Raw genomic sequence first — 18,964 nt, 5'->3', positions numbered from 1 at the left:
TTGGTCTCACCCCCCACCCTCTAAATTCCTGCTACCTTGATAAAGATAAGCAGAAGAGAATGAATGGATTAAGAATTAATTCTGGATTTCTGCACCACTTCACACTAAACAGTGTTGGAACAGCCTGTCTTAATGTAATCAGTGATTAAAGGCTAAACATTAACATTTGCATTTAGTTTTTAGGCTTGAGTGGTTCTGAGACCTGGCTGGCTCAGCGTTTGTGTCATTTAAACCGAGCCTTTTCTGCATCACTCCTAAACATTGTGCTGACATCATATGTTTAGTACACCAGGGATTCGCTCTTGTTTCCATTAAATCAAACATTCACTGACACAAGGTAGCTTGTTATCCTGTTCCTGGAATCTTTGGGTTTATTAGTTCAAAACTGGACATCACTGTCAGTACTGAACGTCATGCGGTGAAAGGAAACGCATGGATTGGACCATACAGGTGAGGAAGGCTGGTAAAAATCACCGACTGTGGTCATACTTTTTTAGAATAACAATTTAAAGCACGCATGGAAAAATGCATTCATGCACAGATTTATTTATACGAACATCACTCTTGCCAGTCTAATTCAGAGAACTGCAGGGCGATGTTAAGAAGCACATAAAACCTAAAACTTGTCCTCAATTTCCAACAATTCACTGTTCGAATATAAAACTATCTTTGGTCATCTTGTTTTTTGTTTGCTGCAGTTATTAAACCTACATTTGGTAATGATTAGGCACTAGGTGTTTCTCTTTTTTTGTGCTGTGCTTTGTTCTGCAGGAGATAATTGGAGTGTAATTAGCTGAACGTGCTACCTGGGCTCATTAAAGCTCTCTTCCTCTTCTCGCTCCGTGTCTCCCAGACTCAGACTAGCTCAACAACAGCATGTGTTTTTGGTTTTATCCTGCATTCCTCATACTCTGCCACTCCTCAGTGCATGCTTTACACTGCTGACTGATACACACATATTCCTTTAGTTTATGTTTCGTGTAAATAAATGGTCTTTTTCTAAATTACCACCTCGTCTTGTCTTCGCCTTCTAGTTGGGCTGTGACATCAGGAACAGCATGTATTGAATGTTTCAAAAGAAAGGCAAACTAAAAACTTCCCTGTACTACTGCATATTTCCTCAGCTTTGTTTAGTCTGGGTTTTTTAGTATATAACTACTTGTATTAGTTTTTAGCATGCATAAGACCACACCAGTCATCAGTAGTGCTTCAGAGATTAATGCAATGCAGCTACTTGGGGACAAAAATAGGAAACCAATTGGTAAAAAGCTTTGAAGCCACTTCTATTTCAAATTCATTCAGTTAATTCTGACTGATCTAGTATTGTGGAACCAAGGTATGCATGTGTATGTTGTCAGTTTTAGTCTAAAACCAGCTTTTTCAGTTTAATAGTTTCTGTTTTTTTTATTTTTTTTTATCTCTTGGATTGCATTAACTCCAACTCCTTCCCCTTTTTCTGCTCAAACTTTTGTTATGACTTGCCTAAAGTTTTTTTGCAGTGTGTGTTAGTCGATCGATCATAACACACTAAACATTTTTAAAGAGACTCGTGTAGAAGGCACAATAGGGCTGTGCTGCAGTTTTTAGTTGTGTGGTTTTGTGCCACACAATAGATTTTTGTGCATGTCTGGTAAAGGAAGAGAAGGCTTGTGGGTGAGAAGAAGTGTGAGATGAGTGAACATGTGAAAATGTTGTGCGACTGAATGGAAAAATAAATCATTTGGTGTGAGCAGCAGAGTTGTGATAGTCTTAATCACTTTATAAATCATGCAAAACCGGCCATGATGCCTTTTTTTGTTGTTCACCAACTGCTCAAAAAGCTTGTCCATTAACTCCATAGTCGGGCTGATAATACATATGTATGTATGGGGGTAAATAACACACTGCTTTCAGCACACAAAACATCTATTTGAATTGCAAAACTGGTTATTTTCCCTCTGTTTTCATCCAACACAAAGCTGCTCAGAATTCAGAGCAGAGGTCTGTTTTAAATCAAAACTGTTGTGTGTAGCCAGAGTTTGGCAGCTCTTCATAAATGTGTGCAATAAAGAGATTCAACTGTGGAGGATGATGACTCCTCTGTGAAGCCTTATGTTACACATTGTCATAGTGCAACAGTCACCAAAGGGGCTAGAGGTCAAATCTAACCCTCGTGTACCCAGAAAATGTCCCATTTTAGTCACCTCAACAACAGCTCGTATAGATAGCCCAAGTATTCGTGTATGCATGAGAACTGCTTGCCCAGCTGAGTTACTTAGTCACATTCCTCAGAGGACCCTCCAGCTCACAGCAGGCTGTCACAGTGTCAGAAAGCGTGAAAATGGCTCCTCTGACTGGGAGACCAGACCCAGTCTGGCGTCCATCTGTAGCTCCAGTGTCACGTCAGGGCTGTAGATGTCACTGTTATACAAATACACACGTGGGTGAGTTATGTCAGTGGATTTGAAGCGCTTGAGTGAATTGACGTCAATGAAAGCGCATGCTATACATTTGACATATCATCATTAAAAATGACCAACATGTAAATCCCAATCCTGTTTCATTAGTGTTACAGCTTTAATCAGTGAAAATGGACAAGCTCAAAGGTGCAGAGGAGTCCATATAGGTCTCTCTTACAAATGAAGGAATCTCTGTATGTCAGACCATGCATTCTTCATTTGTCTTTACAACCATTACACCTGGCCGGCAGGAGAGTCACTGTGGATACAAGAGAGTGAAGTCTCTTGGTGTGTTTGGGGCAATGTTGGTCTAGTTTTGGGGCTCCTCTTCCTGTTTCTCAGTCTCTAATGGCTAAGAAATAAATAATGTGCCATCCATTTTACCGGACATGATCATCAGGCTCTTATCACACCAAATGCAAAGTTGTCCCTCCCTTGAATGGTCCTCAGTAGGTCTTAGTTGGGTAGATTCAACCTCTAATAAACAACAGTGCATGACATGCTATTCCATTATTTATTTAACCAAAGCTGTGTGTGAAAAGGTGAGCACACCTCATGATTCAATAGCTTGAAAATCCATCTTTAGCAGTAATATAAAGGAATCGTTTTCTATATGACTTTTTCAGTCTCTGTCCTGATATACAAAACATTACAAAGTAAACGGTCTTGTGTTGCTGTTTTTTTCCCCCCCACAGGACTGTAAGAAAGATCCAGGATGTTGTTATGACAAGCATGAAACACCAGCTCGCCCTCTAGTGGTGCAGATAGCATGCAACATATATAGTGCAACACAGTGAGATGACTTTTAATGATATTGCCTGTGAGATGAGATGAGACACAAAATTCCTCACTTAAGTCAAAATTTCACAGTTTTACATTCTAGATGATACCCAGGCCTAACAAATAAAGAATTGAGTCCATTAGAATATCAAGACATAAGCAACAGACTTTTTTCTGTAAGTGTACACATTTATTTTTTACAATTTATTTTTATTCCATTTCATTTTACGGCCACAGCAATGCAGAAAAACCAAGACGTACTGCTGAAATAGCACTTTTTTTCATATATTAAGACATCTCAGGGATTAAATGTGTAGTTAAACTTCTTTACACAGAAATTGGGCTGTATGTGGCCCACAATGTAAAATTCCCTTCTCTAAAACGAACAAGTAGACCCAAATCACGTCAACAAATGACTAGGTGTAGGGTAAACATTTTTCCTTTAATTTGTCACCCCGCAGTAGTTGCGCTTGCAGTTAATGAGCTTAAATTATGGACGGCATGTCTTGACCTGTCTTTTGACATCAATGTAGAGGGCGCACTTGAACAAAAGCTGGACGAGTGGAGATAATCGGGTGTTACGAGCGGTACGTGAAGGCGTCGTGAGCATGCTGGCGCTAACAGCGGCAAAGGAAGTGCCGTTATTCTCTGCCACGTCTGTAGGCTCCTGAAGCGGCGCAGCCTGCAGAGGCGGCAGGTCAGAGCACCGGGATGAGCCGGTGCGTGGTGGTGGTGGGGGGGATGAGAGGGGGGCAGTGGGAGTGACCGAGGAAACGCGGAGGAGAGGAAGGAAAGAGGAAACACGTCGAGGCACAACACAGCGCTGAAAAGAGCTCCGGCTTCTAGGAGCCACCGCTGTCTTCTGGAGGATCCTTTCCTGCAGGACGTCTATTGTCCGGACAGAGCCGCGGGGAAACCCATGCTAAGCTCAGGGAGAATGGAGGAATTCATAACCGAAGAGGAAGAGCCATGGTACGACCAGCAGGACCTGGAGCAGGGTAAGACAAGTCACCATCCTATCCTGCCTGCCCGCAGCATCCCTTGTTTCTGTCAGCTTCTGGCACCGGCCGCTCAGCCGGCCTCTTCGAACAAAGACTCTGTTGTCGTGAGATACGACAGAGAAGTCATTTGGAGCCGTTTGCTTGCTCTGCTTCAGCGCGATCAATAAAAACAGCGAAGGAGTTCCCAAGGAGCGCGCTTCTTTGACAACAATGCTTTGAAAGCATGCCAAGCAGGGCCTTTGCATGGCTGGAAGTAGTCAGCATCAATGTGATGCACCCGTGTCAGGGTCCACCATGAAAGTCCTAATCGAACTAAAGCGCATATTTTTAGGCACCGATGTTGCAATTCTGGGTCGATGTGTTTAAAATATTTTTCCACCTGTTTTGTATTGATTTATTAAATGCTTTGTGTGAGGGATCCCCATTATAAAATATAGCTGAGCCATTCAATTTTTTAACCTCTGCATCACAATTATTTTTATTATATTTTGACATCAGGAATGTCCTCTATGTTGCGGTTATCAGTAGAGTTTGAGAGGAAATATCGATACAGTATAGTTAAAAACAAGGAAAACCAAATATCAATATTTTATTACAGAAATTCAAATACTTTGGGACATGCACCACCACCCTGAGGTAACCCAACACTAGAAACACTTAGCTTGAGAAAATTAGCTCCTAATTTGGAGCAAGTTAATAGATGGCGACTAAATGGCTGCAGAGAGCAGGACCCGTTTGATTGCAAGGTATTTGAAACCTTTCTGCAAACAGTTGCAGTCTGACTCGGACTGACTGCAATCGTTCTCAGTGAGGTTGTCAAAGGCTGATTTCTGTCTAATTAAAAATGCAGACAGATTGCCAACATGTTGCCATCAGTCTGCATGAGTCTTAGTCAATGAGTACAACTCAGCAGGCTGCCAGCTGGTTGTATTCTGTTATATTCCTCAAGAACAGGAAGGTTACTGAGCAGAAATGTAATAGTTAGATTGCTGTTCATGTAGATGGAAACAGCTATGTGATTTTTCAATGATTTACCACTGTTAATGGCTGTATTATCAGCTAGCATGCAATTGCTAACCATTAAACTACAAACTGATGCCAGACTGATAGCAGACTAACTGCATGTTATGGTGACATTTATGGCAGGTTTTTGTGACAGTGTTGAGATGGTTATCTGATGTGAGATAGCTTTATCTTACTGGATAAAAAAATGTATTGACAAAGTTTAATTTTAAGGACAAAAAAATCGAAATATTTTCATATGGCGAATAAGGGGCTATGATAATATCATATCGTGGGATGTCTAGTGATGGCCAGCTCTAGTTACCAGTGACTAGTGATGATAAAATAAGATAAAAAAAAAAAAGAGATAAAAAAACATTTTTCTGTAAAATAAATAAATGAAAAAAAAAAAAAGAATTGCAGTTTGCCAACATTATTCTGATTGAACTAGCTTTTGTGAAGGAAAAATCTCAATAACCTTCCAGTTCAAAGCTTGCTAATTAACTCGTGTCTTTCCATTAACACCATAACCTCCGCCCAGTAACAACACAAGGGACTCGACTGTCAGTGTTGCTATATTTAAAGAACACCTAATGTCCTCATTTCCAGCTCTAAATTTTTATTTTATTCCTTGGTGAAGTCCCTGAAATTATTGTTGCTGTTTAGTTTGGCCAACTCTCTCCTGATTGGCTGCCCATTGTAAACATAAAGTCTGAACTGCTGGTGGGTGGAGCTGTGTGCCTCGGATGACCATAATAGGAATATCCTCTGTTACTGACATCATACAGTGCCAAGAGGAGAAAACACTGGTGCATTTAGCATCCAATCTGAAGCTTGTACATACACTGACTTTATTATTTGAAAAATTTGCCATGTTTAATATGAGGATTTCCTATTATAATACTGTATATATGACAAAAAATTAGTAAAGCCCGACGAGCTGAAGATACAATAAACATTTACTAAGCCTTTCAAATCGATTTCAGTGTTCATACAAATTGCAGCTGATGTTGTAGCAGATGTATCAGCTGGTCTACATCTGAATGACGGCAGCTTTTTATATTCCATTTCCAGGGAGCTTTTAAATGTCGGTGACTCAGGAAATTACATTTTGAATGAAGTCACACAGTCTATTTATTGATGAATGGAACATCTGCAGATATTCATGAGCCAGTTTGAAACCAGTCTGAACCTGATCATTCAGGGACTTGTATAATTATGTTTTTAGGACTTATCCACAGCTGTGAGTCTTCACATTCTCTGTACCACTTAGCTCATTTCCTGTCGTGTATAATCTCTCAATCACCTGCTCCCTGCTCATCTAATTATAATGCTAAGCTACATTTCCCCTGCCTAAGGCTAAATGGTGCTGATGCTGTGATTTTACCTGACTAGAAACACCAATGGATGCACAAACAAACACACTTACCATCATGATGTCATCGATTGATAAGCTAACTTGTTTCCTGTGCACCAAGTGTCACACATTAAGGAAACCGAGGGTTAAAACGGGTCTTTAATTGGCTTTATTTTGGGAGATGGTGAGGAAGAAGAGAGTGAAATTAGAAGAAAGACGAGGCAAATCAGAGCGACAGTGTGAGAGCGGAAAGTCAAAATGGCTGGAGCCAGAGAAACGAGCTGTGTCTCAGAGAGATCTGAGTTTGATGGAGCAGAGAGGATGTCAGTCCTCTCTGAACAGTGCTGGGCTACAAAGTGCTGACTGCCGCAGTTCATCTTCAGTCGTGTGGCATTTCTAGGTGCATCGAGTCCTTTGGATAGGCACACCACTCTCATCGTATTACCTTGTTGTCATGCAGGAATCACTGTAAGTTGATGTTCTTTGGGATGATTTTCCCCACAGAAGTGTTGGCTAAAATGTGGATAAATGAGGATTTCTTTCTGCACCAGAGACCTGCCCAGAGTGTACCCCGCTCCTTACCTGGTAGCTGGGTGGGAGAGTGGGTGGATGAAATTAGGATATTTTTCTTTTTAGTAGTTTTTAATAAGAATTGCTAAAAGAGTTTAAAACTGTGTAATAGTAGTCTTTGCCTGTTTTTGCCATTACCGTCTTTGACCAAGGATCACTGTCAGTTCATATGGTAACCTTCTCAGCCACAATGTAGGCCTGCCTTCAAGCCAACCCTGCTTTATCACATTTGTTTACTTTTTTAGCTGAGCTGCAAAAAAGCTTCCTCATCCTTTTAGGGTTTCTCACATGAGCTCACACGCAGATTGCTCAAGAGCTATACTGACCATGATACAGTCATATCATGGAAAAAAATGTATATTTTCAGACTGTTTGGCAGTCGTTCCTGGAGGTTGCTGGCTTGTGTGTGCATGTTTAGACGTCTTTTTCAGGACAGAACATTGCTGTGCTACTATACTTGTGAGGACCAACAGTCCCAAAATGCCTGTTCCCATGATTTTGAAGTCATTTTTGAGCCTAAAAATGTTGTTTTAGTGTCAGGTTTCTTATTAGGTTATGGTTAGGTTTAGGCTGAGGGTTAGGGATTCATTTTTGATGGTTAGGGTAAGTGGCTAAGGAAAGCATTATCTCAGCTAGATGTCCTCACTAAGATATGAAAATGAGTGTGTATGTGTCTATATTGGCGGTGAAGCTAAGAGAAGTGGCTGAACCTGTTTTCATCTTATAATCCGATGTTTATGAGAGGTGCATATTTTAAAATATGATAGTTGCATCATGGGGCTGTATTTGAGCGAGTGGTGTTGGGGATGAAAATCAATGGCATTGTGAAAAAGTACAGTCAGCTTTTGAACCACTATAAAATGGCATCATTTCTCAGCATGACAAAAACTCTAGTAAAAGCATACTTGGATGGAAAAAACACACCTGAGTCTTGCCTGGACCTCAGCATTACTGAAGCGTTGTGGGATTATCTTGACAGAGATTTAATTTCCCCAACTCTTTATCCAACTGGAGAAATAAACATGATTCATATTTAAGTGACTTTCATAATGAGCAGTATATACTGGTTGAATAGATTAAATAGAGAAAAGAACAAAAAGTGCTATATGAGTGAAAAGAACAAAAAAAATGAAGGGTAACATTAAGTGAAAACAAACTGAAAGTCTGAGTGTGTGTTTGGATGTGGCAGGTGTTAAACTAGGCCTGTAACTGTACAAACTACTCATGATGTCACGTCTCAGCTTTCGACTCTTAAAGGAGGAGAAAGCAGGAAGGATGCAGACGTGTAATTGGGATGCTTCTTTGTTGCTTCTTTGTTTGGGTTTATTGTGTGTTAGCCTGAGCCTCTCCTGGCCGATGACCAAGAAACTAATAAGTGGCTCTACCAGCTGAGACTGGGGGGCTGTTTGATTGCATACATTTGATGAGAGAGCTCTCTAAGCACTCCTGTTACATCATAACTGTTTACATCACTCAGGAGTAGAGAGCAATATCCCAGGATGTTTTTATAAATTGCTACTTTGCCATGTAGTATGCATCATTGCAGTCAGTATTACAGCCCGGATAAGCACTATGGTGTAGTTCTTCTGTCTGGTGAATGTTTCTAGTGCATTTTCTGTTACAAATTTAGTCTGAAACACTAGAAAAGAGGAACCAGAAGTCTTATTTTCCACATTCCAGTGAGTCTCGTGGGTGATACACACCTAACCAAAAATCAGCCTGTGGAAGACATCACTACGTGCTGTACTGAATGCATGGATTCGACTGCAGATGCATTCACACACTCTTAAAAATAAACTTTTATTTTTCTCTGAAGTACTGACACTCTGGCAGCTGGCTGCATGGGTTGTCTGGATAGCTTCTTCATGCATGATGTAATTGTGTCGGTGTTCCGGTCTCAGTGATGTCACCTGTGGGTCAATGTCAGGTCTGTCTGGAGCAAACAGTTGTCTATGACAGCTATTAACTTGCAAAGTTGTTGTCTTGTGCAGTGAGTTTCATCGATTGGCCCTCTTCCCCACTTCTACTCTTCCTTTGTTTTCCTCCTCATCTTTTTCTCTCCTCCCCCTCTTCCTCTGTTGTTGTGTTGATACTGAGGCTTTAGGCTGTGTAGCGCTAACTCTCCCTCCATCAGCCAAATCCCCTTCGACATCTTGTAGACACAAAGACTTTTGGGTTGTCTGGTTTTATTTGGGCTGTATTTCACATCATCAAGACAACTTCTGAAAAATGCAGGTTCGTTTTCTTTATATTTATAAGAGAAGCGCTAATTAGGGTAACATTGTGCTAATTTTTATAGCAGTTTCATGGTGATGGAGAGAGACAGAATATAAACCACAAATCAGGAAATAACACTTTGCATGAAAAGTATAAATTGATTTGCATGTCATTGAAATAAGTTTGGTTCCCTATAAACCAGCAGAAATCTGGCTCCCACAGACTGGCTTTGTGCCCACGTGGCACACAGATTACAGTCAGTCACCTTCAGCCCAACCAAAACCAAAATCAAACTCTTTGGCATCAACTCAACACACAGTGTTTGCACGGAGGTGGAAACATTATGCTTTGCGGCTGTTTTCCTGTTAAGGGTACAGGACAACTTCGCTACATTGACGACGGTAGAGGCCATGTATTATAGATACTGGTTGAGAAACTGCTTCCCTCAACTAGAACAATGCAGAACGGTCTTGGGTGGATCTTTATACCCCCACAGCAACACAGGAGTAGCTAAAGAGCCTAGCCAGTTTCCAGACTTTCATTCTATCAAAAATAAAATCTTTAGGTTTCTTTACCAGTTAGTAAGTCGTGTTTTGCTTTCATTTCAATGACATGCAAATCAATTTATGACTTTTATGTCATGTGTTTTGTTTTTTTCTGGATTTGTGGTTCATATTCTCTCTCCCTTAAAATGAAACCACAAACTACTAAACTTTAAATACAATTTAGACTGGTTGTCGACAGTATCCAGATGGAAAGATGTAATAATGTAATGTAGAATTACTGAAAATAAAAAAGCTCAAACTCAAATCAATACATTTAGAAAGTGTGTAAGAAGTAGATGATCATAAAGTATTTTGCACCAGTCATACAAATATGATGAGTATATATCAGATCTAATGGGGGAACAGCTCTGTGTACTCCTGCTTATGTGCTTGCAACTATAGGAAAATGTTGCAGTGATGCAGGTTATCAGTTGCCTGGATGTATTATGGCCTGGCATTGATCCATTTGCTAACTATTCATTACTTAAGCCAGAGGCTGGACTGCATGACAGATGACTTTGTTGGCTGTTTAGTCCTTCACTTTCTGAGAGGCTGCAAGCCACATTTTGCTGACTCAGAGCCAGTAATGTAGGCCATCAGTACTGCTGAGTCAGCGCACGGTTTAAGTGGATGCTGCTCATCTTAATTTGGAGTATTTTAGCAGCCGGGACGTATAAATAAAACACTAAAATGTGCTAAAATCAGAGTAAATGGTCTCTCTAAGAAAAAGACAACATCCCAGCGAGTGAAATCTCTATTCTCCTCTTAATCTCAGATGTGTCACTCCAAATAATCTGGGTTCCAATCTGTGACCTTCGTATTCAGTCAGTGGAGAGTAGGAGGCTTGGAGGGAGACGTGCTGCAGGGAGGAGCGCTGCCTCGCTGTCTTCCCTCTATAATTGAATTGGTCCAGGGCAGACTAAGGCGATGTGATGGATCATTGTAGTTATAACCTTGCTTAAAATAGAGCTGTGTGCGGCGTTAAATGTGGCAGAAGTCATCTAAATTGTGCAGCTGCATTATGTCTTCTTCTGTGAGATACCCCCCACCCCACTGTCACTGTTCATTTCACACCTCTCCCTTCCTGTTCTCTGCTTTCACTCATTCAATCTGCCTCCTTCTCTTTAAAAATGTTTCATCTGCTTCTTTTTCTAGATCTCCACTTGGCAGCAGAGCTGGGAAAGACTCTGTTGGAGAGGAACAAAGAGCTGGAGGACTCTCTGCAGCAAATGTACATCACCAATGAGGAGCAAGTGCAAGAGATCGAGGTGTGGACCACAGAGCAATGCAAATATTACATTAATTAATATCACAGGACTGCCAGCTCAAGGGCACTTAGTAACAGCAGTGAACAGAATTGTTACAGGAAGTGCAATTGCAAGTGAATTCTTCTGCAATACAAAAAATGTGTTATGGAGTCCCACAGGGCTCTGTACTCAGCAATAGTATTAGGTGACAATGCAGATGACACCCAGCTTTTTTCCTTATGCCACATGAGTCTGCTTAAAGACATTAACGTGCAGATAGCCTGTTGGTTTCTACTCGTGTCCGAAGGGGACACGGTGTCTTGCCAGATACCTTACTCTGGATGGCATTACCTCGGCGTCCAGTACTACTGGGTTGAACTATTTTTGTCCTTTAATTGTACATAAAAAGTTTTTTTTTTTTTTAAGACAGTCGTTTTTCATATAAACAGTTATCTACATTAGGAACTTCCTGTCTCAGAGTGATGCTAAAAAACAACTTTGTGCATTTGGTACACATTGGCTAGACTATTGTAATTTCTCATTATCAGAATGTCCTAATGGATCCATTAAAAGGCTTCATTTCCAAACACAAGAGAGATCATGTTTCTCCTTCTGCATTTTCCGCAGCCTTCCGCTGTTACATTCCTCTGTGTCGAACCACCAGACAGTATGTTTGGCAGGAGGCCTTCTCTCTGTTTTGAAGGTTAATCTTAAACAGGGCTTATTTTCTTCATTTCTGTGCACATATTCCTGTTCCTAGACTCTAGTAAAGTAGCTCTGCATGGCTAATAACATAATCTAATCTAATTAAATTACCTTATACTGGACCTTGATGCAAATCCTTGGTTCGGAGTTTGTAACAAACTTTCGTTTTGGTTTTCTTCGAGCCAGCTTGTTATTTATTTGCTGCTCCTTGTACAGAGAGTATTTGAACAGCAGGTGGGTGGAGCCTTTGTGCTCACACTTCTCAGTGACAAAGAGCCAAAAGTATTTAAAACCCAGCCTTAAATGGAGCATTTTAGAACAGAATGACGTTTGAGCTTATGGTGAACAGGGCACCCATAATTTCTGTGTGCATGTACAATGAAAATAACGGGCTATTCTATTATTCTATTATTCTATTATTCTATCAATGGAGCTGGATGAGGTGACCTGTGAACTGTCCCTTTGTTACACTGCTGTAGACTATTTTCTTCTGTGTAACACAATGCTTTAGCACAATTCTTGAATTAAATTAAATTGGGTGGAAACACCCAACGTGCTTATTTATGCGCTTATCTTTAGTAAGGAATTTTCTGCTAACTGGTGAAGTCCATCTGCTGAATGATATCATGCAGTATGGTGTGAAGCTGTACAGCAGGTGTTTAGTGGCTCAGGAGTTAGGTTGCAGTGATAAATCCTACATATGTGCTGTAAAAGTAAATGAAAGCCAAATTTAAGTGACCATTAAAAGCTTCTAGCTTCAGAGATCTAAGAGATTGTTGGAACTTTACCTGAAGTTGTGCATTTTTATTTGCGCTAAATATGTGTATGCGTTTGTTTCCAGTACTTGTCAAAGCAGCTGGAGGTTCTTCGGGACATGAACGAGCAGCATGCCAAAGTGTACGAGCAGCTGGACGGGACTGCCAGAGAGCTGGAACGCACCAACCACACGCTGGTGATGGACAGCAAGTCCTCGCAGCAAAAGATCGAGAGGTGAACGGGACTGGGAGCTTTCCTTTTTCCATGTTTTTGGCCTTCTTTCATTCATTTATAAATCTTTGCCCTCTCTTATGCACCAGGTTAACGGGGACTATTGAGACTTTGCAGAACCAGGTGGAGTCTCTGTCAGGGCAGGTGGAGCAACTTCGCTCCATGGAGCAACTGCGGGTCAGGAGGGAGAAGAGAGAGCGACGCAAGACCATCCACTCATTCCCTTGCCTGAGGGAGCTTTGCACAGCACCCAGGTACCTGTTTTGTCTTCCATAGAATGAGAAAGAAGAGGAAAGTAGTTATAGAAAGTCACGCTTAAACACTGCATGCCAGCATCAAACTGCTAAATATTTGTCTCATCTGTTATTTTGTCAGGTATGAGGATGAGTTTGTAGTGGGCAGGGCTGAAAGTTTTACTATGGAAGCCAAGCGTCAGCCATTTGAAGAAGAGAACCAGCACCTGAGGGAAGCGGTGTCTGCTCTGAGAGCTGCTGTCCGGGCCGAGAGGAGTCGCAGGGAAGGGGTGGAGAGGGAGTGCAACCTCCTGATATCGGAGTTCTCCCGGCTGCAGACACGGGTGCAGGTGGGGTGCAAAAATAATGCACTAAGCATGTTTGGCTGTTAAGATACAGGAAAACATACAAGCAGAAAAGATATCGGCAAGTTGTTTTTTGTTTTTGTTTTTTTTCCACCAAAGTGAAACTAACTGCTAGCAGGGACAGTGCTAATTTGTCAGAGTCCATTTGATTTCATTGGTTATGACATTTAATTATGTCTTCAATGCTGATCACCCCTAATGAAAACTACTGACTAATGGAGTGTCGTTTTGAATTATGGCCTTAATCATAATCATATTGTTCTATTCAAATGTGGTCAAAAGTGTGACCATGTGAACAGCGAGGCTTGGTGAGCTAGCTGTATATGTTGTTGAGGTACGTCACAGATGCTGATACCACATAATTGGTGCTCATAAATAGAGTATTAATAAGATGCCACTCAGCTTTTTTTTTTTTTTTTTTTTAAATAACCAAGTGGTGAGCATGTTTATTTTTCCTGCAAGAAAGGTTTCTTTTTTTTTTTTTTTTTTTTTTTTTTTTAAAGTAGAAGTCCATGTGTACATGCTCGCTTGAGCGGCCTCAAGTGGCCATTAGCAAAACTGCAGGTTTCTGCACTTCAGCACACTGGCTTCTTTTTTTCCAGCCACTTCAGCCTAAAGTTTCTGCATCTGTCAGACTAAATAGTCATTGATTATGGAAAGGGGTAAAATGTTCTTTAAATCTGATCTGTGTGCAGTTTAATAAACTACCTTGTAACTTGATCAACTGATCCAAAAATGATGATTTGTTGATTATAAATTAAAGACAATTAAGTGGAGGAGAATTTTCCTATGATGTGCTATTTATGTCTTTATATCGAGTGTGGGTAATGAATTTTATTTGAAATAAAACTAACTGGTTGTGCTCACAGGATGCTGAGAGATGCCAGGCGAGAGTGCGGGAGCTGGAGGTGGAGCTGCAGGAGCTGCAGCAGCTGCGCCGAGCTCGAACTTTCCTCCTGAGCAGTGAGGATGATGGTGTGGCTCTTACCCAGACTGTCCTCAGTATCACCCCGGAGACCGACACCTTTTTGGAAGTGGAGGTCGGGGAGACGGGAGGAGGCGTCAGGGAGGAGACAGCAGGTGGAGGAGGTGTTGGAGGTGAGGCGTTACCTGATTCCAGTCCTGTGAGGAAAAGCTGCAGCGACACGGCGCTCAATGCCATCGTGGCCCGGGATGCATCCGGCAGAAGGAGAGGCAGCTACGCTCTGCACGCCAATAGCGTGAGGAAAAGAGGGATGTCCATCCTAAGAGAGGTGGATGAGCAGTACCACGCCCTGCTGGAGAAGTACGAGGAGCTGTTGGGGAAGTGTCGACGACACGAAGAGAGCCTGTGTCACGCCGGCGTCCAGACTTCCCGGCCCGTCTCCAGGGACCCGTCTATGAAAGACTGTGCCATGGGCCCCATCGTGGCACCTCCCCCTACTCCCACCCAATCGCCGTCCACCCCTGAAGCCATCGAGAGCATCAGCAAACAGGTGGAGGCGGTGGATAAGCGGCTGGGGCAGAACACTCCAGAGTACAAAGCCCTTTTTAAGGAGATCTTCTCTCGTATCCAGAAGACTAAGATGGACATCAAAGCTACCAAAGCTGCGAAAACTAGCAAACCTGGTAAATCTGGTAAATCTAGTAAACACTAAATTTACACCGACTGGCTCTAGAGACGGTGGCATCATTGCTTGTTCAGTGTTAGGTTGCGAAGGTGCCCGGTGCGAACATTCTTATAGAGGGTGCTACTTTTAAAACCACTAAATTGAATTATGGTTCAGGTTGACTGAGGTCACGTCAGACTCTTGTGATCGAGAGCTGAAACCTTCTGATTTGCATGCGATCAATCTGTAAAAGTTGGAGAACTTAAGCATAAAAACATAAACAATTTAATTTCAGCCTGGTCCAAAGTCTGTTCTGGCTTCACTGCCTTACTAACTATACTTAAAACACTATTACACAGCTTGTGGGCCTGACCAGTACACCAAAAGCTAAAGTTTCACAAAAACTAATAAAACTGCATATCTGAGAGAAACACGAGTACAAATCAATGTCTGTCATGTGTTGCTTTTAACATAGAGAACTAAACTAGCATTTCTGTGATTATAATAAGACAAAGATTGATTCCTCACCTCACAAGCCGAGGATGTCAAGGGTGACCTGGAGGTGCTACTTTGACTAATATCACTAGTCGCGTTAACTCTAGTGAAGCATTTTTGTCTGGACGAGATTCCTCCTTCCTGTGTGTGACCTTACTTTGGCTTAGTGAAAGTTTACGGGGCTTCGCCTTCAATAGTTTGAGATTTTGGGAAAGTGATGAAAAGATCCATACCAGTGCTGTGTTTGTATGTTATTAAGCCACCGCTCATTTAACATAAACACTAACCCGACTCTTGTCATAACAAGTTGTGGGTTTTGGGGAGCAAAAGTGTTGTGAATGAATATAATACAGAGATTACTGACTGATACTGGATTATTGTTGCTAATACTAGGTAGTAAAATGATTATCTTTATACCTGGTTATATTCTTTATCTTTCAGTCTTCTACATTACTGAGTGCACTCAAAACCTATAGCTGGCCAGTTGCCTTGCTAGCAGGTCAAAAGCGGAGATGAGCACTAGTGAAATGACAGTTACGTTGAAAGTGTTTGAAACGTTGGGGTCACTTTTTGTTTTTTTTAAATTAATTATCAAGCAATACATTTCACACTGGCTTTTGTCCAGCTGACACTAACATAGCTGGTAGCTGCCAAAATCCATTTATATAAGATAAGATTAAGTAACCATTTGGACAACATTGCATATATCCACAGTTTGTATGGCATAGATCAGCATATATATAACTAGTACTTGTTTAAGATTTTATTTGAACGTAACACGGTGCAGGTACTGCAGACAGGGTTTCTAGTATGTGATAAAACATTAAAACAAAAAGGGCCAGAAGGGTCCAAAATTGAGGCTGCAAAAGCAAGTCAGTCCCCCTAAACTCTGATGGAAAAATGCCCACCTCTGGAGGAAATGCACGTTTACAATTTGGTACTAAAACCCATTTTGGTCTGCTCTTCGGCCACAGTGGATCATCTGCCTCGATCTCTCACCCTGTCCCTAGCACCCTCTTCTGTCACACTAACCATCTGCATGTCCTCCGTCACTGCGTCCATGAATATTCTCTGTGCTCTTCCTCCTTTCCAACCTGGCAGCTCCATCTTCAGCATCCTTTGTCCACTATTACGCCTTTCTGTCTGTACAAACCTTATCAGCCTTACCTCACTTAAAACCTGAGCTTTTCCTCTAATTCACTCCCTTCTGATCCTGTCCCCTCCTGGTCACCCAAATAAAAGCTCAGTATCTTCAACTCTGCTACCTCCAGCTCCACTGCCTGTCTTTTTGTTATCAGCTTTCACTGTTACTGTTATCTTCCTGTCACAAATCTACTCACTCCACCTTCCCTGCACTCTCTTCTTCTCCTCTCTTGTGCACTCTGTTGCTTTGGATGATTTAAACTCCTCTACGTTCAAAACTCCTTGCATCTTCACCGATTCACCTGTCTCCCTTTCATAAAAAATAGCATGACTTGCTGTTGATTAATTCTACTAACAGCTTGTGCACCTCCTTTGTTGATTGAAGTGCTAGTATTATTAATACTATATATCTAACAAGACAGCAACAGCCAAAATGCTAAAGTCGAGGTTCATAAGGAATATCTGTTCCCAACCAGCTGTTTGCAACAGTGCTTAAAAAGTACGTGCAGGAAAATGAAAGACCTGGCAACCCTGGCTGCAGGCAGTACTGAGAGCTTCTTCAGAGCCCATCGCTACCATTTCCAAATTACCCCAGTAATATTTTTCTACCCATGTTCTGTTTAAAGTTTGCATATTGGCACAAATCTGACAACAAAAATGCTAATACCGACTGATCTGTGATAGGCCCAGTAAATACTACAAAGCTTCTGACTTAGAGATGAGTTGCAAAAGGAGAATCTCTGCAGATAGCTGTTTTCACTGTTTCCTGGGCATTATGAGCTTTCATACAGAATACAGTAAATATAAAGCATGAGGATTTCTGGTTGCTGGGGTGATAACTGAATGAAGACGGCATGAAGGTTTGTGAGGAAGTAGATTTTATATAGTTAGTCATTCACACTTAATAGCTGATGTGTAACCGGTATAAGGCTTCAAACCAGGGCTTTTTCTAACACCTAGCAGTCTTACCAAACTATAAAGCTAACCTGCAACATATTGCACCTTTTTCACAATATACAATAACTATGCCTTTTTTCTTGGTAACCTCCTATATGTAAACCTTTGTTATAATGAATGTTATTAGGGTTATATATTTTATACACAGCTCTTCAGCGTCGTGGAGGACAAATGGACACAGCTAACACCGGAGGGATCGTAAACTAGTGTTTGAGGCTCATGTGTGTTTTTAGGAAGAGAAAAAACCCCACTGTGGATAATGGATTTTGTGTGCAACCCAGAAAACAGTTAGTGAACAAACTGTGGTGCGTTTGAGGTCGGCGCTCGTGTCATTTCGAATGATCCAAGCGCAATGAGAGAACACGTGTTAGCAATGCCAAACCAGAGCCTGTTATTATTCTACCAGGTTCATGGGGTTTCTGTACTGTAATGACTTACCTATTGCACTTAAAATGTCTGACGCCTCATCTTTTCATATTTAGGATGGGTAACATTCAAACTGTACCTGTATTTTGGTTTTTTTTGTGTGAATTTTTAATTTTTTCTTTTTTCTTTCTTTTTTTAATTTTTAGTGCCGATATGTGAATGTTGATAACATGCTGTCAGAATAAATTTATTTAATTTGCTTTACTTTTATTATCCAGTTGAAACTTGTGCATTATTACTTCATAAGACATTTGCATTAATGTTTAGTCTAATCTGGTATTAGTTCCTATTATTACTGAACTAAGACTTACTTTACCCTGTTAATAAAGCATTTATATAATGCATTCAGTCTCTTTGTATTTGTTGTATAATTAAACTGAGTAAGTAACACTTCCTGACTCTAGAAATAGTTTATGCATGTGCGGATCAGACCCTAAGGTCTCCTCTCACACAAACCTCTCTCCCTGACCCAGTCACACAAATTAGTTGATCTCCATTCCTTTTTTGGTGGCTGCAAGCTGTTGGTTATGACGGAAATAATAAGACTATGGAAGTGGCCACAAGATAGGAAGAGTTTGGTCATCCAGGAAGCGTTCAGAAGCATAGAAATAAAGTATCGATCCTGTCGCGCTTGTATTGATCCACACCATTGATATTTGGATTTATAGGCCCAACTCTATTGTCTACTGATCGTTCCACCAAGTGAGGTGTTTCAGTCATACAAAACTGGAAGGAGACCCTGGGGAAGCTGGAGAAATTCTATCACAATACTGAGTTGGGAACACTCCAGCACACCATAGGATGAGTTGGAGGTGATGGCTGGTAAGAGGAAGGCTAGGTTATCCCCTGTCCAGAGAATTGACTGCATAAACCAGATATGGGCAGGGATGTTAAACTCATTTTGCAT

General features: G+C 41.2%; 1 protein-coding gene across 2 annotated transcripts; it reads left to right on the top strand.

The window, feature by feature from the left end:
* The first annotated feature begins 306 nt into the window (after positions 1–306).
* On the top strand, positions 307–18,381 carry LOC308390196 (cerebellar degeneration-related protein 2-like). 2 transcript variants are annotated; one of them, XM_080871936.1, is made up of 6 exons: positions 307–450; positions 11,066–11,178; positions 12,704–12,852; positions 12,939–13,103; positions 13,225–13,432; positions 14,317–18,381. In XM_080871936.1, exons 2-6 carry the CDS (start codon positions 11,140–11,142, stop codon positions 15,082–15,084), a joined length of 1,329 nt encoding a protein of 442 aa, XP_080728062.1. In that variant the 5' UTR covers positions 307–450; positions 11,066–11,139; the 3' UTR covers positions 15,085–18,381. The 2 variants fall into 2 exon arrangements, with proteins under 2 accessions (XP_080728062.1, XP_080728061.1); XM_080871935.1 differs by lacking the exon at positions 307–450 and adding an exon at positions 3,620–4,216.
* Positions 18,382–18,964: the final 583 nt, after the last annotated feature.

This window comes from Rhamphochromis sp. 'chilingali' (assembly GCF_963969265.1).
Source record: "Rhamphochromis sp. 'chilingali' genome assembly, chromosome: 22".
Lineage (NCBI taxonomy): Eukaryota > Metazoa > Chordata > Actinopteri > Cichliformes > Cichlidae > Rhamphochromis > Rhamphochromis sp. 'chilingali'.
The sequence above is the reverse complement of the archived record's forward strand: the minus strand, read 5'-3'. Positions and strand labels throughout refer to the sequence as shown.